Source organism: Syngnathus floridae, chromosome 15 (genome assembly GCF_059516105.1).
Source record: "Syngnathus floridae isolate MCC-2025c chromosome 15, RoL_Sflo_1.0, whole genome shotgun sequence".
Taxonomy (NCBI): Eukaryota; Metazoa; Chordata; class Actinopteri; order Syngnathiformes; family Syngnathidae; genus Syngnathus; species Syngnathus floridae.
This window is the reverse complement of record NC_142427.1, coordinates 12,545,556-12,572,070: the sequence shown is the minus strand read 5'-3', so window position 1 is coordinate 12,572,070 and position 26,515 is coordinate 12,545,556. Positions and strand designations below refer to the sequence as shown.

General features: G+C 46.7%; 1 protein-coding gene and 1 long non-coding RNA gene across 3 annotated transcripts; one reads left to right on the top strand and one right to left on the bottom strand.

Moving 5' to 3' along the window:
* Positions 1-1,496: 1,496 nt before the first annotated feature.
* LOC148386808 (uncharacterized) lies at positions 1,497-26,185 on the top strand. The gene is made up of 6 exons (XR_015863056.1): positions 1,497-1,553; positions 3,955-4,018; positions 9,711-10,033; positions 12,240-12,381; positions 14,163-14,414; positions 25,653-26,185. It is a non-coding gene; the product is annotated as an uncharacterized LOC148386808 (long non-coding RNA).
* Positions 7,998-12,571, bottom strand: pou4f4 (POU class 4 homeobox 4). 2 transcript variants are annotated; one of them, XR_015863039.1, is made up of 3 exons: positions 12,252-12,517; positions 9,412-10,681; positions 7,998-9,294 (listed from the first exon to the last, which is right to left on the bottom strand). XR_015863039.1 is itself a non-coding variant. In XM_088398563.1 (2 exons), the coding sequence occupies exons 1-2, from the start codon at positions 12,369-12,371 to the stop codon at positions 9,659-9,661; spliced, it is 1,143 nt and encodes a 380-aa protein (XP_088254689.1). In that variant the 5' UTR covers positions 12,372-12,571; the 3' UTR covers positions 7,998-9,658. The 2 variants fall into 2 exon arrangements, 1 of the variants encoding a protein (XP_088254689.1); XM_088398563.1 differs by having other exon boundaries at positions 7,998-10,681; positions 12,252-12,571.
* Positions 26,186-26,515: the final 330 nt, after the last annotated feature.

Sequence of the window (26,515 nt, the reverse complement as noted above, 5' to 3'; positions counted from 1 at the left end):
AGGAGGAGCCGTTTGCTGCAGCGGGCTAAATAAAAGATCTGCCAGAGGTGGATTGCAGGACAAGGAGGAGCCCGCCATACTGTACCTGAGTGGAAATGCAGCTCGGGATGGATGCGTAGCGCCCCAAATCCCCTACCCTTAGATCAATAGCAAAGAAAACAATGTCAGATACTACGTAGAGGACATACGTAGGCTCGTAGTCCCACGTGCGCTGTGATTGCGTGATCCGATCCGGCCCCCTCGCAGCTTCTGTTATGTCATCGCGGGCCACCCTGCTACAGTGATGAGATTTCATCATCTCGGCAAGGCCTGTTGGTTATGTAAGACCATTTGAGGCCTGCAGAAAGAAAAATGGATTTGGTAGCTCTCAAGCTGCAGACTATAGGAATTTGTGACATTGCTAAGATAAACCTTAGATAAAAGCGTTCATATAGAATAAGGTTCTATGAAGCATGAGCACCTTAGCGTCCAGAGCTGACAGGCTAAGCTAGTGTTGGCATTAGTGTTTGTTTGTTGGTTTGTTTGTTTGTTTGTTTGTTTGTTTGTTTGTTTGTTTGTTTGTTTGTTTGTTGGTTGGTTGGTTGGTTGGTTTGTTTGTGTAGTATCAAAATGAGCTGTAGGGATTAACGAGTCAAACTAAATCCAGATCAGATGCGAATTATTCATTAACACCTCCAGTCATGTCTGAATGGGAGCTGTGGGAAAGTTAGAAGGAGGTGAGCCGGCCACGTGTCTGGGACCAGGCCCGGCGCGGCGCGTGATGTCGGTCGGGGTTGGGGGGCCTCGGAGGCCGAGCCCGCTAAAAGCCTCTCTTCGGGAGCTGACGATGGAAAGAATAAGGGCTCCGCTCGGGGGTGCGCCACCCAGGAGAGGGTCTCGCCTCAGGGTGATTTTTCACAAGAAAGTAGCACTGGAGAGATGTAATAGTAGGTGGGAGAACATAGAGGAAGGGTGGGGGTACGGAGCACCTTGGAGCACCCAGCAATGATCCTTTCATGCCTGGATCCTCACCACACGCACCTCTCTCATGCCCGACGTGCGTTAATATGGTAACAAAGCTCTTTAGGCTCACAGGCTTTGCACCCTCCTAATCTATAAATGATTGAAGAGGCTCGACAAGCCCGGCCGGCCAACTTCTCGTTTTGATTTTTTTGATTTTTCTTGCTAACCTGTGAATTTGAACTCACCGGTGTGCATCCCAGTAGTGGGCAAACTCTGAGCTCAAGGGCCACGTTTGATTTTTAAAATAGACAGATGAGCCAGGCTATTCCACAAGGAGGTTTTAAAAAAAAGTTAAAATGTGTAAGTAAATATGTCAAATGAATGCATCCATTTCATGAAACCAACATTAGTGGAAAAACAACCACCCAAATGTATGTACAATTGGTCACAATATTCAGCAGAGTGGAACCAAAACACTTGTAATTCCGCTAGTAGCCAAAGATGGCGTACGTTTAACAACATCCCGAGTGTGTGACGAACAGAAAAACAGAAGAAAAGAGTCCTGCTCCGTTCATCTTTTCTGTCAACGTTCACCTTTCCACATTGACCAGGTGAGCACAGCACTTGAAAGGCATTCATATGACCTCAAATGTATGCTTGGAGACCGAGCATTTGTTACTCTCTGAAATCACTGTCAGCTTGTTTGTTGGTTTGTTTGTTTGTTTGTTTGTTTGTTTGTTTGTTTGTTTGTTTGTTTGTTTGTTCAAAAGTACCTTGACTTGTTCCAGTTACAAACATACGCTCGGTGTTAAGTTTTAAACTTGAAATGCTACCAAAACTCCCTCCCCATTTGAAGTTGCTATGGAAATGGACTGACCAAAAGCTGTGTGTAAATTGACTGAGTGTGTTGATCCCCTTTGCAACCTTGGTGCCTTGCCATTCCAACACGTCAAAGAATCTGTTGCACACCCACCAAAGTGGGAATTCCACCGTGATCCGTGCTGGTTTCAAGCGCTACGCTCGCCGCATAAATTCAAATGGAGCTCAAAAAAATGTGCAGTCTGCAAATGTTCTCTCATTAAAAAAAAAAAAAAAAAATCCTTCCAAGCTGCACCCAAATTACTGTCGGGCTGCAAGCTTGAAGGAATCCATTTTTACCACTCAGATAAAAATGCATACCATTGACCGCCCTGTGTTGCAGAGCAAGTATTTTATCGGGTTAAATTCTCGGAAGACTGTGCGCTCGTCAGAAGCGGGGGGAAAAAGTGGAATAACGCAAGCAAATGCTCTTTCAAGGCAACTTTTGTGAACTGAAATGCAATCTAATGAAAAGGAAGCGATGTAAACATGTAACGGGTGTAGAAAGAAGAAAACGAGTATATTTTTAGCCCTGCTACAAAATGAACGACATTGTGAAATTGAATTTGGACGAGAATTGATGGCATAGGTTGCCCCCAACTTTAGCAAATAGGAATACGGCTGTGATTATGATGATGATATCCTTTGTTTACATTGCAAGTGTTAAAATTGTTTCAAGGTTTATATTTATGCTCATATCTTTTTGGCCTTTTGCATTGTTAGCTGTATAGAAAGTCTAGCGTTTAAGATAATGCAGCTCCTCAATGTCGATCCCATGTGGAAATCTTTGCGATCACGCAAACTGAAAAGCTCACGAATCGAATTACAATACCAGACGAAGGCGTCGGATTCTTCGACACGCCGGCCAATCAAAGAGCCGTCATTCCATTTCATCCGTCAACCGCTGGGATATTATTAGGCCTGATCAAAGGCCTCCGATTGAAACCTTTTTGCCGCGCGCGTGTGTGGAAACCTTCTCGCTGGCCGTTTGGCCAACGCTTGGGGAAATTAAAATCAAGAGTTCATCATTTTCAAAAAAAAAAAAGAAAAGAGGAGGAAGGCGTGTTTCCTCCAAGCGAGGTCGATTAAACTTTCATGCTAAGTTGCGGCGGCCGCAACAGGTCGTACTCTCGGGGGGCGAAGACTTCGATCGCCGTAAACCTCGGCCGCCTCCGATACCGAGTCTGGAATCAAAGCGTCTGACTTGATTTGGAATCAATATCCCTTCTCGCCCCGCCTCCCGCCGTGTCGGCTTCATCCAAAATGGCCGCCGAATCCTTCAGATGGTTCACGGCAGCTCGGCTCATTAAGTTCATCCCGGCCGTTAATGTCATCAGATCCATTATTTATAGCCGAGAAGGAATACAAAGGAGCAAAAAGGAGTAGGGGATCTTCACGCCGCAGATCAATGAAGGCCCGCCGCGCATCTGTCTGCTTTACGGCTCTCGAAACGAGCCCGCCCCGTTTCAAAAACCGACTAAAAGCGCTGCTGTTCATCACGAGAAACAAAAAGTCCAAAACTTAATTAAGACCAACTTTTGAAGAAAACCCAAGCGGATTTCCGTGATTGTCAATCATGTGACTGGTGAGCAGCCTGAGCACAGTGTGGCGTGGCCTCCCTCTTTTTCTTTTTACAGATTACAGGGTCAGCGGGCGCCCCGTAGTCAGGTTGAGGGTTCCCGCTGAGCCTCACTCCTTCCTGCGGTGGATTAGAGCGCCAACACGGCTTTTAGAGCCCCCCCCACCCACACCCACCCGACACCGCCTACCGAGCCGGCAATCATCTCAACGAGATGGAACGCGCGCGACGCAATCCTGCCAGGCGAATCCTGCCAGGCAAAAAGTAAACAGCGCCTCTCCCCCTGTGTTCCCTTCCAATTGTTATTCATAGAAGGGATAAATATTTAATTTCATCTAAGGATACCTTTTGTTAACAGAATTGCTCGACAAGCCTCGCCGCCCGTAAAAATCCCTCAATGAATTGAAATTTTGCTCATTCTCCTCGTATGGCGGGCGGGCGTTCGGGCGGGCGGGGGCTGAGTTGGCCTCTCGATGGTGTTTCACATTTTACGTTAGCGGTCAGCTAACAGACGTTTGCTCGTTGAAACATTTTGACCAAATGTTGAATCCTTTTCTGTTTTCTGCCTCTGACAGTAAACTTCAACTGGGAAACCTCCAAGCAAGCACACTTGGAAACTTATTTGGAGGACCGTTGCAAGTGAGTCTTTCTTTTCCTCAAAGTGAGAATCAAGGAATACTTTACAACCCATACCTTTAAGTGTGTTAAATGTGCTTAAAAGGATGTGTGAGGAGTCAAAGTATTTGTTCAAGCCAGCAACTTGAAGTGTAATTAGCAGACAGCGTGTTTCCACTGCTAAATCTAAATCTACATTATGAACGCACAGGAAAGGTGAGAGTGAGCGCCAGTGCAGCTGGCAATGACTGGGAACACTGGTTAAGCAAATTGCTATTTAACTGGAAACCCGGCGGCCTCGCGCCGCTGCATTATTCATCAGCGAGACAAGAAAGTAGCGCTTCACGCACGCGCCCGCACACACACACACACACACACACACACACACACACACACACAGTACAGTATATGGGCCAGAGCAGGAAAGCAAGCGTAGCAGGCGAGTCCGCATGGAAGTATTCCCCAAACACGAGCACATACCGAGCCTTCAACACACACACACACACACACACACACACACACACACACACACACACACACCAATTATTGGTTGGCTGTCAGATTGGAAAGGCAACGTTGGGCTTTTGCAGCTATAGTGGCTTGTTGCTTTATTCATTTCGTTCTATTCCAGATGTTAGAATGTCCGCCCGTATTGCTCGAAACCAATTCAAGTCTGATCTTGAATTGTCTGACCAAACGGCTTTGATGTGTGGGGTCCCGCAAGGGTCATTCCTGCGACCCCTATTGTCAAATCAGTACACGCTTGCGCGAGGCCAGCTTCACATGACTTTATAACAACGCTGTGGAATCAATGGGCATGCAACAGTTGTCAGTTTGAAGACATGCAATACTTCATCTGTAGCTATTTTTATATAAGCTCATTTCCGAGAAGCCAAAATCAGCTTCCCTGAGCAGTCGTGTCAATCGATTTTTTAAAATTTCATTAAAATTGTACCGCCGCTAAACGGTGAAGTTTAGCCAGTGTCTATCGAAGGGGGGGAACGTGCGCTTTTTTTTTTCTTTCTTTATTTCAAATGTATTTCTTTTTTGCAAGGCATCTTGTCAGTTTTCGGGCATGCATTATGGATGAGATGTGATTAGAGGAGCCCGATGCACTGCAGCGCGCTTTGAACACACTTCTCTGAATTAAGTGCAACTTTGTATTTACGTCCGGGGCTGCTGAAAACATGCCTTTATTTATCGAAAAAGTAAAAAAAAAAAAAGTATGACCCTTTCTGGCTCACTTTAATTTACACCAAGTGTACAATAATGTATGTTGCATGGGCTTATTTTATATTTATGTCCCCCCCGCTTTGATTCCATTCAGCAACATTTCCGGGCTTTCGCTCAGGAAGTTCTCGGACGCAAATTCAGATTTATAGTAAGACAATGAAAATGATTTCATCACTTGTGTTTTTTTTTTCTTCTCTTTAGTGAACTGCTTGTCTTGTAATATTAGTTTGAAGTACGCAATTGAACAGCTTGTACATCTCGGCTCTTTCATATTTCACAAAGTTTGACGTAATTTCTCCCGTTTATTCCCCCCCCCCCCATCCTATTTCACGCTCTAAAAATATCTCCTAAACGAGCTGCGCTTTTATTGACTCAGGTGTCGGCCGGCGAGCTACTAAATAATAAAGAGCAACATCTCGGCAGGGCCTTAAGTCATGACACGAGTTGAATTATTGCTGGTGTGCATATAAATATTTCAATAATTGCTGTTTGCTACATAATTGATTAGAAATGATCAAGAACTATTTGAGTGTAACAAGGATGTTGTTTTTCATTCTTATGCACGTTGTTGATTTTTATTTTTTGATTCACGGTTTGTCATTTCTTCTTCTACGATTCAACTCTTCTTCTGCAGACAAAAGGAGGCTTTTCCAAGCTCTGGGAGTCCTGCCCTGTAAATATTGATATGGCTGCTACGATATTGTTCCATAATTCATAGCATTGCATTCCATCAGGAATTTGTATCCCCCCCCACTGCGCTGCTTTGTTTATTTTCCATTTACAGTGAGCACCTGAACGCCTCACCAACATTTGGTCTGATTTGTCCGAAATGCTCGTTATTGTTGTCCCGCAAGCCCGCCCCATTAGGCCTCATAAGTCGACTATTTGATCACGGCCTAGAACCCCCCCCCCCCACACACACACACACACACACACACACACGCACTGCTAACCCCCCCCACCCGTGCTCATTAGGCCTGATTAGTTATACAATGTTCCTGATTACCAACGCCATGTTTTAATTAGCGCCTCGTATGTTTAACGACATCCTCCAACGCCCTCAAAAACTGTCGCAGTTGTCTCGATGGAGAGAAAATAATGTATGTGGTCATTCACTGTGTGTGAGTGTGTGTGTTTTATGCACAACCTCGAGCGCAAATGGTGAAATTCTGTGATTAATTCACGCCCATCCAAAGAGGTTTAGAGTTGCCTATAGATGGTGACAAAGCACCACTTTTGTCCAAATGAAGCTCCTAGACTCACTTCTATGCAGTTCCTTGCTTAGCAAGGTGCCACCAGATGGCGACAAATCACTTCTTTGGACCTTTTGCAAGTGTGTGTGTGTGTGTGTCTGTGTGTGTGTGGTCACGGCTGCCTCAATGAATTTTCCCCATTAATGGTATTAGCGGAGGTCAGTCTCCTCTCAATGATAATAAAAGAATAACAGATTAGATTTCCACTGCTTTTCCACTGGGGGGGGGGGGGCAGAGGTAGAAAGAAGGCCTTGTTTGCATATGTGTGTACGTGTGGCAAGAGACTTAGTAGCGTAACAGAGGCCTGCTAATCTCCGAGGCCCCCACCCCACACCCAATGCTGCACTCAAGACTCGGAGCGTCATTAAAGTTTCATGGCCGCAGTGCTCGGCCAAGGTCTATTTATGAAAATGTGCTTCCTCGCTTCATGGAGATAAAGAAAGAAAGAAAGAAAGAAAGAAAGAAAGAAAGAAAGAAAGATAGAAAGAAAGAAAGAAAGAAAGAAAGAAAGAAAGAAAGAAAGAAAGAAAGAAAGAAAGAAAGAAAGAAAGAAAGAAATGCATCCAAAAGCGCACACAAGGCGCTTTGGGCTCATGTGAGAGGAGAAACGGCATGAGGTGCAGACATGGCGAATGTTTGTTGAGATGTGACGCGCTGGCGTTGCCGCCTTGGCAAACATTTGTTGAGATGTGACACGCCGGCGTTGGCGCCTTGGCAAACATTTTGCCGCCACTCAAACATCAACCCTTTGGAGTCAAGTCCAATGACTGGATTATTTTTTTTCCTGAAAATTTCTCGTGATGGAATCCGTGACTTTCCAATGTTTCCAGGAATCGAAGGGACAAGCCGACATTTGAAACAACAACAATGCCTAATTTATTGCAGATTGATGTTTGCAAAGTGTTTGATCTTTCTAATTATTGATATGGATATCATTGACGGTTCCACTGCATTTGTTTTCTTTCCTTTTGCTTTTTTTCTTCAATTTTCATTTCATTTGTCGACTTAAAACTAAAAGTATGAAACGAAAACAATGTTTTTTTTCTCCAGTTGTAGAAATAAAGCAAGTTGGGATTTTAGCTGCAGAAAGAAGGAAGGCCTCTAGTTCACTAGCACATAAAATCCATGGTGTAAATTGTCTTAGCGTGAATTTGCAACAGCAACAACAACAAAATCGAATCAAATAATCTTGTGTGCTGCAATCAAGTAAAAGGGAGAGGCCATGTCAGCCGGTCGGGCCCTCCAGGCTCCCTTTTGGAGGCCCCTCGTGCTTACAAAAGTTGCTGTCAGTTTTTCAGGAGAAGATATTCGTCACTGGCACTTTTTACACATTTTTCAGAGTCGTTTGCTTCTTCTTGAGACCAATCAATGACACGCACAAACATTTTTGTGCAAAATATTTTCAGCTTCAGTCACACACGTTTTAGGGAGGCCATTGACTGATACTTCCAAAATTGATCAGATCAAATCAAAACTGTTTACATTTAGATAAAAATGGGGGCTGTGAGAGTCTGACGTAAAACGTGCACGTTTTATTTCAGCTTCTGTCATGTACACAGACTCATTATTGAAGAACACACTTTCACAAAGGAAATCCATTCATTGTCATTTCCCCCAAAAATCCAAATCAATTCTTTTTCAATAAAAACAAAAAAGTGGGGAGACATGTTTAAATAATGAAATAAATAAGTTTGGTATCTACAAAGTGCGCTCCGTTGAATAAATAATAATGAATAATCCAAATGAATGGATGGTCATACTTGATTGTCAAAGCATCATTGTGGTGAGAGCTTTTTACAGTGCCTCCTCCTTCTACTGTGAATCCACCATCCAAAAACAAAAGAATGTTTTTTGTGAGCGTGCGTTAGATCACTATGAACACTTTGAGGGCGTGTGTGTGCGTGTAGTAATGAGGTAGACACACAGCCACGACACAACAGTGTGTTGCTTCTTCTTATTGCGATGCGTTCGTCGCGCTGGGAAGTTCCAAAACTTTGCCCTCCGTTCATTTAAAAAAAAAAAAAACACACACAAAAAAACATGCTTCTTTTTTTGCGCTGTCTCTTTTTTTTTGTTTTACATTATCATCAAAAATAATCAACAAAAACAATTCAATCCATTGGTGCAGCCTATTCACACAATATGTACAACAATAAATATAAAAAAAGGAGTCATTTGTATTTTTTTATACAATAATTGTAAAAAGTCCCAGCATGGTGCCTTCACTCGTTGTTATCCACATCCTCCAGTCCCTTATCCACTTTTTTCCCCCATTTGAAAAGATCTCAAGACACATCATCACCCTAAAAAAAAAAAAAAAAAAAATTGCATTCCCCTCAAATCACTCCCGTAGCTGACAGAAATGATGATAAATACGGTGATGGCTGGGGAATGAATATCTTGCTTCTCCTAAATGTATCTTCATCCGTTTTGCTGCTGTCCCTGGAACCCAACCACCTTCTGACTATTTGATTAGCCTGTATCTTTTGTCAAATAACTTTATCGTTCGAGGGAAAAATAATAAAATAAATAAAATAATAATAAATAAAATAAACTAGATCAAGTAAAAATGGAAGTCCCGACAATAACGAACTATTTCGTTACTTCCCAGAACGGTAATGTCACTTGAACAGAACAATGAAGTTGTGATGTCATCCGCTAAGATTGACCAAAGTAGAAGTACACAGATCTGTTTTCAAATAAGGACGGTCCAAAAACAATGAAGTGCAATTGCCAGGAAATCTACTTCAGCACAGTAACTTGATATTTCGTTAAGAGCCACAAACATGGCAGCCAGGCCATGGTTTGTCTCCCCTAAAAAAAAAAAAGTAACGGGCAAGTTGTTTATTTTGAAAGTAACGAAGCTTATTTTGCTAAAGTACTGGCTGTAACGTACAAGTAGCAGGAAAAAATTGCAGAACAGATAGCTACCTGAAGGATCTGCTCAAGTCGAGTAACGAAGTATTTGGTTACCTCCCACATTACTCGAGGTGATGAAATGTCTCGTCGAGGCACGAACATAGCAGCCGCTCCATGATTTGTCTTTCCAAAGTGAAAGGGGCCTTGCTTTTGCTTTTGCTTTTGCTTTTGCTTTTGCTCTTGCTCTTGCTCTTGCTTGTCCTTCTCATCCTCTCCCTCCCTCCCTGTGTCGCCCGTCTTTTCTCTTTGCCGGTTGTTTTTAGTGCGTGGCCGAGAACTTCATGCGCTTCTGTTTCTGCCTCTGGTTGCAGAACCAGACGCGCACCACGTTCTTTTTGAGGTCCAGCTTCTCGGCGATGGCGGCAATCTTCTCGGAGGAGGGCCGCGGCTGCACGGCAAAGTAGGCCTCGAGCGAGCGCTTCTCCGGCGCCGCGATGGACGTGCGCTTGCGCTTCTTGTCGCCGCCGCTGAAGATCTCCGGCTTGGCCATCTTCTCCCGCTGCGCCCGCTCCGCCTCCTCCAGCCAGGCCTCCAGGATGGGCTTGAGCGCCACCATGTTGTTGTGCGACAGCGTCAGCGACTCGAACCTGCAGATGGTGCTCTGGCTCAGGCAGCCCACGCCGGGGATCTTCAGGTTGGCCAGCGCCGCACCCACGTCCGCTTGCGTCACGCCCAGCTTGATGCGTCGCTGCTTGAAGCGCTCGGCGAACGATTCCAGCTCCCGGGGATCGGGCTCCGCGTCTCCGCCGCCCGCCGGCCCGCCGCCGCCTCCGCCCACGACCACCCCCGCGGCGGCGGCGGCCGCGGCGGCGGCGCTCCCCAGGGAGCCGTGCGAGGCCAGGCCGTGCGCGTGCATGTTCATGGACTGCGGGTGGTGCGGGTGATGATGGTGGTGGTGGTGGTGCTGCATGTGGTTGATGGCGCTCATGTGCGACGCCGTCGAACACACGTCCGAGCCGGTCATGGCGCCCAGGGAAAGGCCGGGCGTCAGGTGCTCCAGCAGGTCGCCCTCCAGGCCCTGCGCCGGCTGGTGGTGGTGGTGGTGCGCCGCCGCCGCCGCCGCCGGGTGGTGGTGGTGCGAGGTGAGCACGGACGGGTGGTGCAGGTGCGCCGCCGACGACGACGTGGGCGTGCACGTCATGCTGGTCATGGTGGTCATGGTGTGGTAGGTGGCGTCTGGCTTGAACGGGTGGCTCTTCTGGCTTACGATGTCCACGGCGGCCAGCGCCTCCGCCCGCTGCAGGAGCGTCTCGTCGAAGCCGGCGAAGATGTTGCCCTGCAGCTGGCGGCGAAAGCGGGCACAAGGGCGCACGGTTAATCATCGCAACCGACAGTTCCGTTCGCTCCGACCGGAAGTGGCTCGTTTCTGACGCGCAATTGGCAGGCCCGTCATTGAAAGGAAAAAAAAAAAAAAAAATGCTAGTATTTAGTGACCAAGCGTGCACGGCTGGAAATAGAAATGCCATGCAAATGACGCGCTCACGCCACTTAATTTGTCCCTTGAGAGTGAAAAGTACTCTATGCATATACCGGCAAAGTAAAATGAAATGAAATGAAATGAAATGAAATGAAATGAAATGAAATCGTCATCTCAGAACGAAGAAAAGTCAACAGAAAATCAGCATAGACGAACGCTTGAGTAAGATGTGTAGGAAAGTGTGCAAAATGAGCATCACTTTCCCATACATTTTAATTGGCTTCACACAGTGACCGGAAGTGCGTGAACATTTAATGACATGCTTCCGTAGTCATTTCCAATCATTTGTTTGTGTTTTTAGCATTTTTTTTTTTTGTTAAAAAAAACACGGATTCAATTTTGACATCACCATATCCAGTCTTTTTCATGTTTTAATGTAGCTACACAGAGGCTGAAGTGTCTAGAAACTGACCAATCAATTAATTCTAATGACGTGCCTATCATAACACTTGATTACAATTATAATAACAGAATCCATACATTTTGGTATGTGTCTGGGAACTAACATAAATCAACGAGTCCATTTAGCTGTTAAATGAAGGTAACTGAATTTACTCAGTGACCGTGAATAAAGTCAATTACATTCTTTAGTTCAAGTGTCATCGCGCCCGCCCGTATATGCTCATTTTGTCGTTTAATTGCATTTGCAACTGTAAATTAAGAGTCATTTTTTTGTAGGCCAACTTTTTCTAGCCCAATTTATTTGTGAAATTCCACTCAACAAAACGCGTACATATTTCTAAAGGCATTGGCTAGATTTATAGATGATTACATTTATTGGAATGATTTCTATTTCAGTGTGATTTAAATTTCTATTGGAGCACTGTTTGAAAATGAAGACCTCCAATTTATTTTCGTTGTATAGAAAAGCTGAGTCGGTCACAAGCTGTCCACTTGTGCACCAAAAGTGTTACTTAAAAACTGGTCTCTGCCGAATGTCGCATTTACCAATTAAAACCAAATTCATCCTGCATTTACTTTCCTCCTCACTCCAAAGAAATGAAACGGATATTTTCCTCGTGTGCGTGGCATGTTCCGCAAAGTGTGCCAGCAGCGTGGATTGACATTCATCTAAAATTAATCCTTACAACGCCCCCCCCCCCACACACACACTTCCTTTTGAATAATTTGTGCCTATACAAATAAACGAGACAGGCGCGTATTTATCAATGATTCCTGAATATAAAATCACGCTGCTGTGTATTTAGTTTAGAATATTAATATTGGTGTGACAATACGCGCTAAAGTGTAAGAAATATGCGCAGTCCATTATTATTATTATTGGGACTATTTTGGTTCGTTTAAAGTTGATTTATTCTTCCGTTTGAGTGTGTCTTCTTTTTTTATTTTTTCTCCCACGCAGTGTTGGACTCACCGACGGCGTGGGCAAGCATGCCCGGCGGATGGCCTCGGAGCTGCTGTGCAGCGGCGTATACTTGGGTTCGTGCAGGATGGGGTGCATGCTGAACGGCTGCTTGCTGTTCATCGACATCATGATGACGCAGGTGAGGGAGGGATGCAGGTAGGCAGGCGGGCGGGCGGGCGGCCGGGCGGGCAGGCTGACAGGCGCAGGCAGGCAGCTGTCCGTCGTCCTCTTTTCACAAATATGGAATGGAAAAAAAAAATACCACACACACTTTGAAAAGTTGTCAAACGTATTGAAAGGGGAGAAAAACGTCCTCCAATCCTCGCGTGTGCAACACTTGAGCGATGAAGACGAAACTTGGCCCTCTCTTCCATATACTTTTATAGGGAGAGCGCTCGGAACAAACCGCGCCCCGAGAAGGCTTCTCAGCCAATCAGAGTTTGCGCGTCTGAGTGTAGTCACGCCCATTCGCGTGCCTCTTTCGTCGCTCTTGCTGAGAGAGCGAGCGAGAGAGGGTGAGAGAGAGGGAGAGAGAGAGAGAGCGCGAACCAGGCTGGGTGGCCCGCTGCAAAAAATAACCTCGTCTTCAACTACACAAAATTAAAATAAAAAAAGCAATTCCATCACACTCCCGAAGAGATAAGCGACACAGACTAAAATTAAAAAAATGAGTTATGGTGAGTATAAATCGTAAAACAACAGAATGCAAAAAAACAAAAACGTGGGTTCTGGCTCATTCATACTTGATATGAAATACATATGATCTCGACGTATGTCAACAAACAATTGATTCTGGTCTCTCGACAGATTTGAATCATTTAGCTGCTCATTTCTAAGGAGCCCACAGGAGTGCATATAGTAATTAGACTGTATGTGTTGATTTAGAAAAGAAAAATTTATTTTGCAACACTACCGTTTTATTGATATTCATAATATTATACAACTAAATCAAATTGAGCTAACTGCTAAGCAAATTGTGCAAAATGATTTAACTGTAGAGATTCAATCCACTGATAACAGTCGATTAATCACTAGATCCCCAATTAATAAACAATGTGACGACACACACACACACACACACACACACGCTCAGTTATTTATTCAGCTCGGGATTATTAATTGATGTGAGGCGCGCAGGAATTTCCTCCTGCTTGTCTGCGCGAACCACATTCACTTTCATGGCAATTAATGCATTAATTAATCATGTTTCATTTACTTTGCGGGTGTCGTGGATTGGAGGGGGGGTCCAAAAAAAAAATCCTAAATCAAACATACACACGCAGCGATAAAGATTGAATATAGACAAGTGGCTCGCTCCTTGTGCAATTCATAAAAAGAATTCTGCTCATTTAACATTAACTGCTGGGTGGAAGTATTTCTCTTTTTATTTGTTTCTTTCTTTCTTTATTTATTTCATTGTCATCCTTTAATTAACTTTTATGAAGGAGAAGTTAAAAAATTGTTATATGGGTGCACAGGAAATGTCAGGAAAAGCTTACTAGAACATCTGAATTGAATATTTTGGCTGAACTTTGTATTGGGCACATCACAAAGACCTGGTAATTGAACAGGGGTGTGTAGACTTTTCATACCCACTATCGTTGCTGTGAATTGAATGCGTAGTGCACAATTAATGAACAAGACTAATAAGAGTAAAGATGGGAGATGTGTCATTGAAAATATGAATACCATGAATAATTGAGCCTTTGACCTTTTAATATGTTCTGAACATCACATTTAAATGAAGGCTATCAAGTTGACAGGTTCCAATGTATGAAAATGTGACACATCAATGTCATTTCCAGTGATTTTCACTTCTTTTTTTACAACAGTTTCTATTTGCAGGTGCCGAGTATAGATTTTTTATCATAAGTACGTATAATAATGATAACGGTGACATTCTTTTGTTGTTGGGAACAGGTTTGCAAGCAGTGGCTTGCAAAAAAAAAAAGAGCAACGCGGCACTGCGTAACCCGAGCGAGGTGGCCATTGTCCTCGATGCGTGCGGCCCCTCTCCAGAGGGTCCCCGGGACCCGCTCATCAAATATGCATCAGCCGCCGTCCTCCGGGACCCGAGAAGGCAGGCAGGCAGGCAGGCAGGACGCTCCTGCGGGAAGGCGACACCGGCGTGGAGTCCAGCTGTGAGGAGGAGGCCGACAGCAACCCAGCCAGGTAGGCGCTGCTGACCTCATTTCACTTCAATTGGTTGTGGGGCGGGGCCATGTGCTGATTCAGGTCCACTAGTTACAAAACAAATCGACAAAAGAAATTTGTGTTGACATCTATTTGATAAAAAACGATTTTTAACGCCCATGAAGTGCTTGGACGCCATCTCGTGGCACAACAGGCAGCCAATAGGGCAACTTCACCTGATGCTAAAATGGTTGCGCCATATTTAGGAAATGACTTCCCAGTTTCTCCTTGTCCCGTTTGCACCTTGCATGATTCATGCCGGGTCAAATCTGCCGTTGTAAACTTTGCCACAGTTCACCAAAGCGGCCTTTGAGGCAGCGCGGGCGGGGCGGGGCGGGGCGGAGCGGGGCCTGGCCAAAGGCTAGGCTGTGTCTAACCACACGCTCTTAATGTAATTGCAAGCATGTAGGGGTCCTAGTGAATATTTCATTGTCTGCCAGTACAAATTAAAGACACCAGCGCTTCTCTGAGGAGCAGAGATCCTCTCTCTTTGCACTTTACCTGTAAATTTGTCCAAGCCGGATGGGAAATGGAGACCGTGTTCCTTCCGCTCGAAATGATGACAAGCCCGCACTCGTCCTCGTGTCGACAAGACCACCAGCCGCCTGCTCCTAATGGTTGGTTGGAGTGGTTCATGTAGCGCTAGTTGTTGTTGATGACTTGGCAGTAGGAGTGCTTGCGTTGTTGTTCTTTATTCTAGCCTGTAGTTTGTTGCTGTTAACATTAGAAGAGGAGCGATGACAAAAGGTGAGCCAGGCTGCCCAAGGAGAAAAGACACAAGACATATTTTGGATCAATGGATTAACTGAGTGCTCATGTATTATGCAACGTAGCCCTGCAGCACTTGCACGCAAAGTTGGCCGATTGGCGTGTAAAAGCCTCCGCCGGGCCGGGCCAGGCCAGGCCAGGCCAGGCCAGGTTTGATGCCCGTTGCTCCATCCACCGAGCAACGGGCATCAAACGACACCCCCTCATCAGAAAGCCGCCATGGCTCATTAACATGCAAGCAAAATCCTGCACGCTGTACTACAACAATAGCTCGCTGTCAAACAAAAGGAGCAAACAAGCGAGGGACATGTCGCGCATCACAAATGAATTTTCCGTCAACGTGCGTCTCTGATGTTTGCCGCCGCAGGGAGCAGCAGATCGAGACGCTCGCGAGATGAATCCAAGCTATTTTCAAATTACGACCCGAGACGAACGATCCGGAAATGCCGACGGCAGATTTGGACACCTAGCAGCATCCAAACAAAAACTGGCTGCTGCGGTGGCTAGTTTTTGAGAACTGAAATTTGAACCAGTAGGAAGAGAAAATAAAAAAGTTGTTATATTTTTTAAAATAACATTCCATAACGTTAGCATTTCATGCTAGCCTATTTACTTTTGTGCACGGGCAGACGTGTGAGTGCGATTTGTTATTTTCATGCACGGGCGGGGGGGAATATGTGTGGCTACAGACATCCAGCTGGTGTGGCCCAAGGGGGGTCTTTGTGTCAGTCATTCATAGACCCCGCCCCCCTCCGTCCTCAGGGCATTGACTCCCCAGCAGCTCACACTAACAGGATTAGAGGACGGAAGGACCTGGCGACGTATGTGAATATAGAGGTGCTCCATGTGTCAAAAGGGGTTGGGGGGGGGGGAGAGTGTCGTCCCTCAAAGGCTCTGAGGCCCCGAGGGACATGAGACGCAAAAATTCACCCATGTGACCAGGTGTCCAAGCATGTGCAATACAATGGAGCCAATGATGTCACGACGTTTACTGGCACTCATCTGACGTCTCCATGCTACATTTGTTGCTTCTAATTGCACGAGGAGTTGTCATTGTTGTAAGTCACTGTATCAAATCCCGCTTTGTCAGGTGCGAGAATTTGCCTCTGTAGGCCGCCGCCGCCGCCACCTCACCTGTAGCATCAGGGAGCGAGCGGCGGCGGTGGCGCGCTCTCATTACGCCGACGATGAAATAATGATGATGGGAATATCCATTGTATTATTTATTCATCCCGTCCCCCGGGCTCAGGGGGAGCCAGGACGCGTATAAACTTCGCCGCCCGGCCCTGACGCCACTCACTCGCCGAGCGGAGGCTCAGGGACGCGCTGGCTCGCTCTTCTTCTTCTTCTTCTTCTTCTTCTTCTTTGAATACCCTCCGGCCATGCCAACCTTTGCGTTACTTTTTCATACGCTGTTGTCTAACACGGACGCCATTAGCTGGATGATTCAAAGACTTGGAACGGTGCAAGCGGTCAAAGGGTACGGTGGCCTGTAGTCGTGGGGTTGGGGGGCCTCGGCACAATGGAACCCATTGAAGGTGCCTCGCAGGGCTGAGGTGACAGCTGCGTGGCAGGCCGGAGGCGAGGCAGCGGCGCCTCGGGGGCACAACAGGTGAGTGATGCTCACTCAAGTCGCGCTGACTAATGATCGCTCACACATAGGAGGCTACTGTTACTCCGCAGTACAAGTAAAGCAATCGCATGGAGCCATCCTGTCAGCCTGTGTGACTTTATGGAGTGGCTTGACTCGTTCCAATTTGGCACACATTTGGGAAACAGGCCTATTCCCGTCTGCAGTTAAGTGCCTAATATTGCCCCTGAGCAAAGTTGTTTGTACGCGGCAAACAGGTGATTGGCGGGTGGACAAAATGGCCGCCGACGCTCATCTTGCGCAGGTCTTATTTCACCTGCTGCCAAACCTCAGGAAGGAAGCGCATACGTAGGAGCAGTGAAAGCCTGGTCTGGTCTATCCGCCCTAAAAAGCAAATATTTGTCACTTTCACTTGAAGTCTTCTGTAAAACTGACACAAGACAAGGACTCATGCAAGTTCGCTAGCTCAATGCAAACATGCAAAGCAAAATGCTATTAGGTATTTTGTACAATGTGTCTTCCGTGTGACTTTCTCGCTGACATTTCCTAATGTAGCGACAATCGCACCAAGCATTCCATCTACAATATTAGCGGCGCATTAGCGTGCCAACCCGGCCCCTGCCGGAGAAGGCTTTTGGGTGCGCGCCATCAATAATGCAGCACGTTTCCGCGGTAACTGCCCCGGCCGGCAACCGCGCACCGGGGAGCCCGGGCAATGACGACGGGGAGCGAAAGACACACAATCGTATTGTCATCGGTCAGAGACAAGTTTGAGCTCATTGGATTTGTTTATGTCATTGGCTTTGAGCGTTTGGATGGAATGTTCCAGCGGTTTTAACAAGTCAAATTGAAAACAACTTCTCCCCTACTGTCGATTTCAATGATTTAACATCCATCCCGTTTGCCAATTGTGCCAGCCACCCACCGATTCTCCTTTTCCGCATTTTTGACTGACATTCTGGTCGAGCTGTTGAAATCCACGTTTGGCGCCTGCCGGTGCGCGGCGCCCGAGCTCGACGTCCGAACATAGATCCCGTGGCGTCTCTGATAAATACTTGATGTGGCGGCGGCGGCGGCGGCTATCTGGCTCACACTTTTCCAGGCGGAGGTTGCGCAACTTTGTCAGGGGCGGTGGCGTTATTGATTGGCGGCAGCGGCGGCGCGACGAGTGAGAGGTGCAACAATCATCATAAATAATTCTCCTGAAGAGGAAATGCATTTTTTATGTTTTTACTTGACCTTAATTTAAGGCGGACAAGCTTGATGTCTTATTTACGAGCTCTGCAACAGATGGGCAAAACCATTTAGGACACTTAATACACTTTGCTACTATTGCTACTACGACTGTGAGTGTGTGTGTGTGCGTGTGTGTGCGCGAGTGAGAGAGAGACTGCATTTGAGATGCTCTCATGCTACTGCAGTCAATTGATTTGTTATTAATTTTTGTGGTCAATTTCTAGGGAACTCAGTATTTTTGGGGGAGGTCGGATTCAGGTGTTCTTTCCTTTGAACGGCACTGCCATGTGGCCCGAATCCGACACGACTTGGCATCCTGCGTTCAAAAGGCAGAAGAAAGAAACAAGATCAGAGGTTCAAATATGAGACAAGCTCGGATAAAAGCGTCCGTAAGTGTTTTCCCCGCTTGTGAAGTGTGTCGCTCAGCCTTCCGGGATTCGCCGCCGCTGCCGCCGCCGCCGCCGGTTATCAGCCTTCGGAGACGGCCTCATCCATATTGCATGGTCGTTAGCATCGCCCGCGATGGGGACTTTGAATGGGATGGGAACAGTGGCAAGAAGGTCCCACCAGTGGAGGCGCCTGGGGGGCTTTGCAAGTGGGGGGTCACTCTCTGAACTGTCATTTCAATCTAAGGTTGGAGGTCTTGTCACAAGATATACACTCCAACATCTGAAGTGGTGGAACATCAGAGCCCCCACCCCCCCTAACCCAAATTGGGTCCTACCCAACTTTTTGGGATATTTTTATTTTGGGTTATCAGTCCAATGAGCAGTGATAACAACAAATTGTATCTTGCATCATTTGGACTCGCAGTCAAACAAGAGGTTTTCTAATGTTCCCTTTGATTGACTCCTCCTTGCTACAGTGCAAAGTGCATTCATAATCAGAAGGAGTTGCTAGTGGTTTAGATTGTTGGGTTGGTGGGGTGGTGGTGGTGGTGGTGGGGGGGGCTCCGCTGAGGATAATGGGAGCAGCCCAGCCCAGCCAGGCGGCATATGGCCAGGCTGGGCTGCCTGCTGGTGCACCAGCTGTGGAACTGGTGGCTGAGATCACACAGCCACTAAAGAGGCCATCATCACCACCATCATCATCATCATCATCATCGTCAGCATCGCCCCTCCCTCCCTCCCTCCCTCCCTCCCTCCCTCCCGCACAATCCCATCTAGTCTTTCTCACGGCGCTGCGCTAATGCTAAGCAGTTAGCTAGACAGTGTCAATGTCAAGTGGATTCAGTCGACTGTACACGTTGGACCTCGTCCTCATGTATTGACCCGAAAAAAGGCTTTTGTTCTCACGCCTTTCTCAATTGCGTGGAGATTTTTCAAGAAAATCAAACAAAAGAAAATGACGTCATTTTCTTTTTTTATTTGACCAGTTCCGATGGCCTTTTAAAGAGCAGTGCCGTGCAGTGCAGTGCAGTGCTGCCCTCCCCTCCCCTCCCCTCTCTGACTTTAGCCTCAAGGCTTTTCTCATAGTCTTGGAGTGCTTTTAGCCTCAGTGCACTAGCCCACCACCACCACCACCACCACCACCACGGTCACCACGGCCACCCTGTGTGGCCCCCCCGCTCAGGCCAGTGGGACGCTTTGGGTCGGCTACAGTTTCACACAAGTCTCACTGCTGTCGCTTTTCGAGTGCGTAAAGTTGACAATCAGTCATCATTGCACCCGGAGCTGGGTTGTGAAAAGGTTTTCCATTGCGTCTCTCCCTATCCTGCACTAAGTCACTATTTCAATGTGGTTTGCAGCCTTTGCTAGCTATTTGACGTGTTGCGTTGGTAACAGCAGGAGAAATCAGATGTCGTTGCAATGCGCTTCAAGTGTCGGTTGGGATGTTTTGCTAGGTTGCTAATGCTAACACACACACACATACACACACAGAATCTGTCACTACGATATTCACTTGTCTCTTGGGCAACTTCTCATCTTTATAGAAACACACACACACGCACACACACAGTGTGAGACTCCCAATGCTAATAAATATTTCAAAGGCGGAAAGTTTAGTAAACAAAGGTGCACGTCTGTGTGTGTGTGTGTGCGTGTGTGCGTGTGTTGTGTGTGTGCGTGTGTGTGTGTGTGTGTGTGTGTGCGCGTCTGCACACAGATGAGGTGTCATATTTGCCTTCAGGATTCTTCTCTTCTTCCTGGTCGAAACTCGAGGCGGTAGTTGTGCTGTTTGCAGCAAACAGATACACACGATACAAAAAACCACACTCAAAATCCACGACACGATGACCGACCGCCACAGTTTACGAGCCGAACGAACGAGGGGAGGGAATGGAGCCGAAAAGCGCAACTCCATGTATCAGGTGCACACGCGATTGTCGTCACCGTGAGATGACTTTAATAGCAATACGCACAATGTTAATTTGGCGGCTAGTTTGCGATTGTAAATGTCACATTTCTCTTTGGTGCTGGATGCGCTTCATTATTTGTAATCATGCTGCATCAATCAAATTCCACGTAAAATTCCTGCGCTCCAATATCGATGCATGATGGTGATGAGCTTCATCACATGAACTCATGTTATTTTGATCACGCGCTACATCTTTTTTTGACGAGCATGCCACAAGGACACCAAACTCCGTGTGAAACAACGTCAGCGCGCTCGCTCATTTCCCATTTTCAAGGTTTTTCCGCCTCTTGATGCTCATTGGACGAGCCAACACGGAGTAAAGCGTCGGCGCGCCTCATAAATCTTTAAGCGAGCTTTGTTTTGCCCCGGCGAACGTAATTAATACATAATTAATATTTAAAGATCGACTCGTTTATCAAATTTAATTTAGGCGCTGCGACAGAAGCAAAACAAACAAAGGGAGGAAGCCTCGCTTGTGTTGGGGAAGAAGAAAGGACGGAAAAGCAAAGCAAAGCACAGCAAAGCAAAGCAAAGCAAGGAGGGCAAGCCTAATTAGCGCTAATGAGGCACAAATGAGGCGGCGACCTAATTAAGCGGCCAAGTCCCTCAGGTAAACATGGTACGTCTACCTGCTTGTGTTTTTCCAACTAAGACGTAACAGTCTGCTTGACAGTTGGCGCAGGATGGAGACAAGAGAGTCGACAATGATTAGCAATTTATTTTCATTGTAGTTCCTATTTTATTCATTTGTAGCATTTAGCTAAATGGGAAAAATGATAGAAATTTCAGGTGGCCATGCTCAGGCACTGTCTTTTTTTTTTAGATAGGTATATATCTTAAAGTTGTACCCAATGTTGAGTACAAACGTTTGCTAAAGTGTGAGTGGATACAAGTGCAAGTGTTTTGTGTTTATTTGTATTTCTTGAAGTGACCGCTTGACATTTATGAAGCGGGCCTCTCTCTCTGGTTGTCGCCCGGCCCCCCCCTTCCTTCCTTCCCCCGGGGGAGCGCTGTTAAGTAGGCCCACTTTACGCTGTCAATACATTCGATACCATGCTCGCAGCGGGAAAAAGAGACGGCAGGACAACTGACTGAGGAAAGAAACATTTCCAAAGAAAATAGTTAACGTAGTACGTCCACGTTGACTTAACGTTTGACTTTCGAATGAGCCTTATCGATGAAGCTGTTCAAATACGGAAGACGCTTTTCCCAGATTTCTCTCGGTACTCTTCAAAACTCTTTTTCAAAATCTCGCTTCTGTTGACGTGATTCATATTGGAAGATAGATGGACAGACTGCACGCACGCACGCACAAACACACACACACACACACGAGCAGAGTGATGAAAGCATCTCTGGGCTAATGGCTTCATTTCATTCCACTGCTCTCTTCCATGTTGAAGACAATTAGTCCGGAATGGCGTTGTTAATTTTTAATGAGCAAGAAGAAAAGGTAGGACGAGAGTGAGGAAGCAGGAAACCAGCATCCAGGATGGAAAATTATGGATGGATGGATGGATGGATGGATGGATGGATGGATGGATGGATGGATGGATGGATGGATGGATGGATGGACGGACGGACGGACGGACGGACGGATGGATGGATGCATGGATGGATGAATCGATGGACAGACGGATGCATGGATGGATGGATAGATGATAGATAGATAGATAGATAGATAGATAGATAGATAGATAGATAGATAGATAGATAGATAGATAGATAGATAGATAGATAGATAGATAGATAGATAGATAGATAGATAGATAGATCCCTCACCTGCAAACTGGTGACTAATCAATAGTTTTCCTCATCCAGCAAGCTTTCCATTCCACCTACCCATCAGCGTCCAATCAATCAATCCTCCTCTTTGTCATCGAGCCCATGAATAATTCAGACTTTTGATTGGCTGATGAGGATCAATCGGCCAATTAATGAGCCTCTTTCTTTTTTTTGTTGCTTTTGTTTCTCCTGTTCCAAACGAAGAACGTGCGAGCGGCTCGGGTGATTGGCAGGCGCCGACCGCTCGTCACCTCGGGGCACGGCGGAGCGGCTGTCAATCATCCATCCGGCATGCAGTCTAATTGTGACTGGACGGCTGCGCGGGTCAGACGGAAGGTTCGTAAATAAGAGCAACATCAGCGCGCACACGCGAAGCCTCTGGAGGAGGTCCGCTCCATTCTCTCATCTTGTTCAACTTCTTTGCAGTCCAACTTTTGCACTTGTCTCACAGAAAAGTTTGGATCCAGTTCAAATCATCGATCTTTTCAAAGTAATGGTAGAACAATGACAAAGTACTGACACTTCACGACTGTACCGAAGAAAGCGACTTTGCTTCGAGTTTTCGTTTTCCCCGACGACTTTATAGTACGTACCTGAGAATGGATATCTGTGCTCAAAAAGATTGAATGAACGCTCAACGAACCAATCAATTGGTCGTAAAGAAACAAACACTGAAATAACGCGCTTCCCTTTACAGTGGCCCAATGGAAATGCAAATTGCAAATCCGGGATTAAGAGTATCCGAGCGGAGGGGGGGGGGGCCTGGGCCGCAGGCGCCAACAGAGCACTGCTTGTCAGGTTAAGCTTCACCTGGAGCCAGCGGCACGATGAAGCAGCATATGGCACACGGGGCTCAGGATCAGCTATGCAAAGCGCTCCACGCTCTCCTGTTTCCCAGAGAACAGCTGTTGCTCTTGAACGCCACACAGCACACAAAACAACTCTGCTGGTGGCCATATAAAAGACCTCCTCGGAAAAAGGAAAAAACTATTTAAGACTATTTTTTGCCATCCCTATTCAAAGAAGATAGATAAGCTACGAGACAAGGCGGTGTATGTTTTTGCGCCGGTTTCCCCAGTGGGACCAAATGAAGTGCAGCGGCGTAATGCACTTTATTGATACGTGCACATGTCAAAACAACAAATTAGCCTCCTGCCGTCTGCCCGAGATTTCATCCATACATCACCTTGCACTCATGGCAGCATTAATGCATTTTGTTGATATCAGCGACTCTTTGGCCATTAAGAGAATGTCGATACACGTATACGCGCATACGCACGGCCCAGCTAGAGACGCTGGCACGCTTAAAGACGCTGCTGCTTTTCATTAGCATTAGGCTAGCTCTGCAGCTACTAACTATACATGTAGAATTCACTCATTAGGTGAACTCGTTCTCACTCGTTCAAACAGATGACGTCCTTTCATGTGCCCAATTACGCCGCAACAAATGACCACGTCCTACGTGTGCAGCGAGGCCGACGCTAAGCGGATCCGACGTGCACGGATGGCCACGTGGTTGCCCCCCCCCCCAGCCGTCGCTTCAACACTTGTAGCTTTTTTGGGGGGTCCAACAAGGATGGGGTCGCTGAGGTCAAAGGTCACAAGGTTGGTCAAATCTAAAGAGTCGGGAGGGGCCAAATGAAATATTCCTTTGTGTGTCCTGTGTCTGGGCTGACCTGACCTACAAAGATGGCAAGGAAAAGGAAAAGTGGATTGGCCAAGTAGGAACTCATTCAAACAAAATTCCATGCAAAATGATATCAAACATATATTTTGGAAATAGGATTTTGGTGTCGAATGTGCAATTTTGCCGTGAGCAGAAAAAGGCCTGACGTAACAGCACCTAGAAAACAATCATAAGTGCTCCCCCTCGGGGCAGCCCCCCCCCCCCCTTCCCTGCCCAGCGTACCCCCTGCGTCGTCATTCTCACAAAGCTGCTTGTCATCTTTGTTGCGTTGTCCCTCCGCTGCCCGTTAAGTCGCCTCAATTGACCCGACGGCATCAAAGATGCAAAAGAAAACTACAAAAGTCAGTTTCAAACACTACAAGCTAATAACAGAATTAGGTTTGTGTGTGTGTGTGTGGGGGGGGGGGTGACCTGTGGGGGGGTGACCTGTTGACTGCAAGCTTATGTAATGAACAGGAGCCATTCATTATACATCACACACACACACACACAAACACACACACACATCATTTATTCATCTGTCTGTAAACATGACTGAGATTTACAATGTGTGTGTGTGTGCACGTGATGGAATATTTCCACATTTGCAGAGTTGGAACGTCAGGTCAAAGCGGCCATTTTTTTTTCCGTTAGCAACGTTATCGTCCGTCTGTTGCTTCAATTGGCCGTTTTTCCATTCAAACTCCCAAAAAGTTCTTTTCTTGCTCTTATCAGGTATTGTTGGTCCAAACAAAAGCCAGCAACTGCAGGCTTTGTTTTTTCTGTGGCGTGTGCCGTCGCTCGCCATTGTCATCGAGCGGGATCGCCGGAGGGGAACGTATCGGGTTCGTCGGCGGGAGGTTTGAGTCAAGTCGAGTCAAGTCAAGTTTATTTGTATAGCCCTAAATCACAAACCGTCTCAAAGGGCTTCACATAGCCAAAATTGACAATTATTCTCAAAGCATCCCCTGATCTTAACCGTCCCATTTGTACTTTTTAGGAGTGTTCCTTGTCCAATCAAATGTCGGCAGGTGCTTAAGTAAGCGTGTCCTTTCTCATGTGATGATAAACGAGCGGCATCCTCCGCGTGGCAGCGGTCGTGATGGATCATTCCAAAGGGCGCGCCGTGGCTAATTATCCCGGCCGTGGCCGGGGCCTCTCGTGTCAACACCCCTAATAGCCTGATGGAGAGTTGCCTTGGGGTCACGCGTGTGCGAGCGCTCGGTCGGTCGATGAGGAAATGTCGGGGCCATTGCCGATAGATGGGCTGATTAATTTGCACTTGAATGGGAAGAGACCAAATCAAGCGATACTATCAATAAATGCTAGGTGTTTTGAAGCCATCTTAGCGCCGTGAATGAAGTCAGACGGTCGCTGTCCCCGCCCGCCGATCGGGACATTGGCGTGGCGGGCGCCAAACGGGCTTGGCGTCAAGTCAAGATGGATGGGGACGTGTTGGCCTTCTTGTTCAATGCTTGCTCCGCATTACCTGGATCACAGAGCACACGCTCCCTCTGGGCCGCGCCGCACACACATTTCCATCCGCATTGCCACGGCATTGCGACATCTAATCAATAGACAACACTCACTTTGTCCTTCATTCTTACGTTTTTCATCTCCACTTAGTATTGATGGCAAACACGTGCGCGAGGGCCACAATACAATGGCATCCAAAACGATAACATGTAATCCTCATGTGTAACATTTACAAAGATAAGATCAAGATACTAAGAAGAGATAAACTGCTGTTCAGCAAGACACATTGGTAAAGGCCCGGGCTGGTTTGTTTGTTTGTTTGTTTGTTTCTCTGCAGGGAGGTGTCAGAGCACTGCTGCGCCGGTTGCCGCTTCGTTGTGTCAGGCGACTCCATCGACGCCTCCGGCGGGCACCAACGGCGCGTCTCCGGCCTCGTCCAGTCGGCCCGAGGCTGACACCCTTCAACCTCCTTTTTTTCCCCCGACCGCTTCGCCGTCATCAACTCTGAACTTCGGAGGCCTGAGCTGGTCGTGAGTGAAAGCAGTGTCACTTTAATATTTCATCTTTTTTGCCCCTTTAATGGACCACGCTGATGACTGACACGTACATACATAGCACCGCATGAAACTTTAAACAACGCAAGCACGCGCGCACACACACACACACACACACACACACGTACACACAAAAAGCAAAACATTTCAGAGTAGAATGTAAAAAAAAAGTATGTTTAAAAAAACTTTTAACATAATTGAAATGATGCATTTTTCAGACCAAGAGTGTTCACTTCCTGTCCTGTTTTTTTTGTTAGCTGAAATAGCAGCGAGGTCGATGCTAAGAGGCCAAGCGAATTTTGGTAGCTGCACACTGACTTATCACTGGAGGGGGGGGGGGCCTCGGAGGTGCAGTAAAATTCAACCCCTGAGCCGGCGGTCCGGAGGAAGCGGCTTTAATGGTCTAATGGCGCTCTAATGGCAGTCGGTGAGCCTTGGCCGGCTGGCCGGCCGACAGGAAAGAGAGCGAAAAACCAGCGGTTTGCACTTAAAGGAACAGCAGTTGTGAATTGCGAGCCAGCAGTCGGCGTTAGCTGCCGTTTGGTTGGCGGAAAAGCTTTTGACACTTGCGTTGACTTTCATTACAGCTCCGGATGCAATTTTAATGAAGCCTTTTCATAAAGCTTCATACTAATCAACGGAGAGG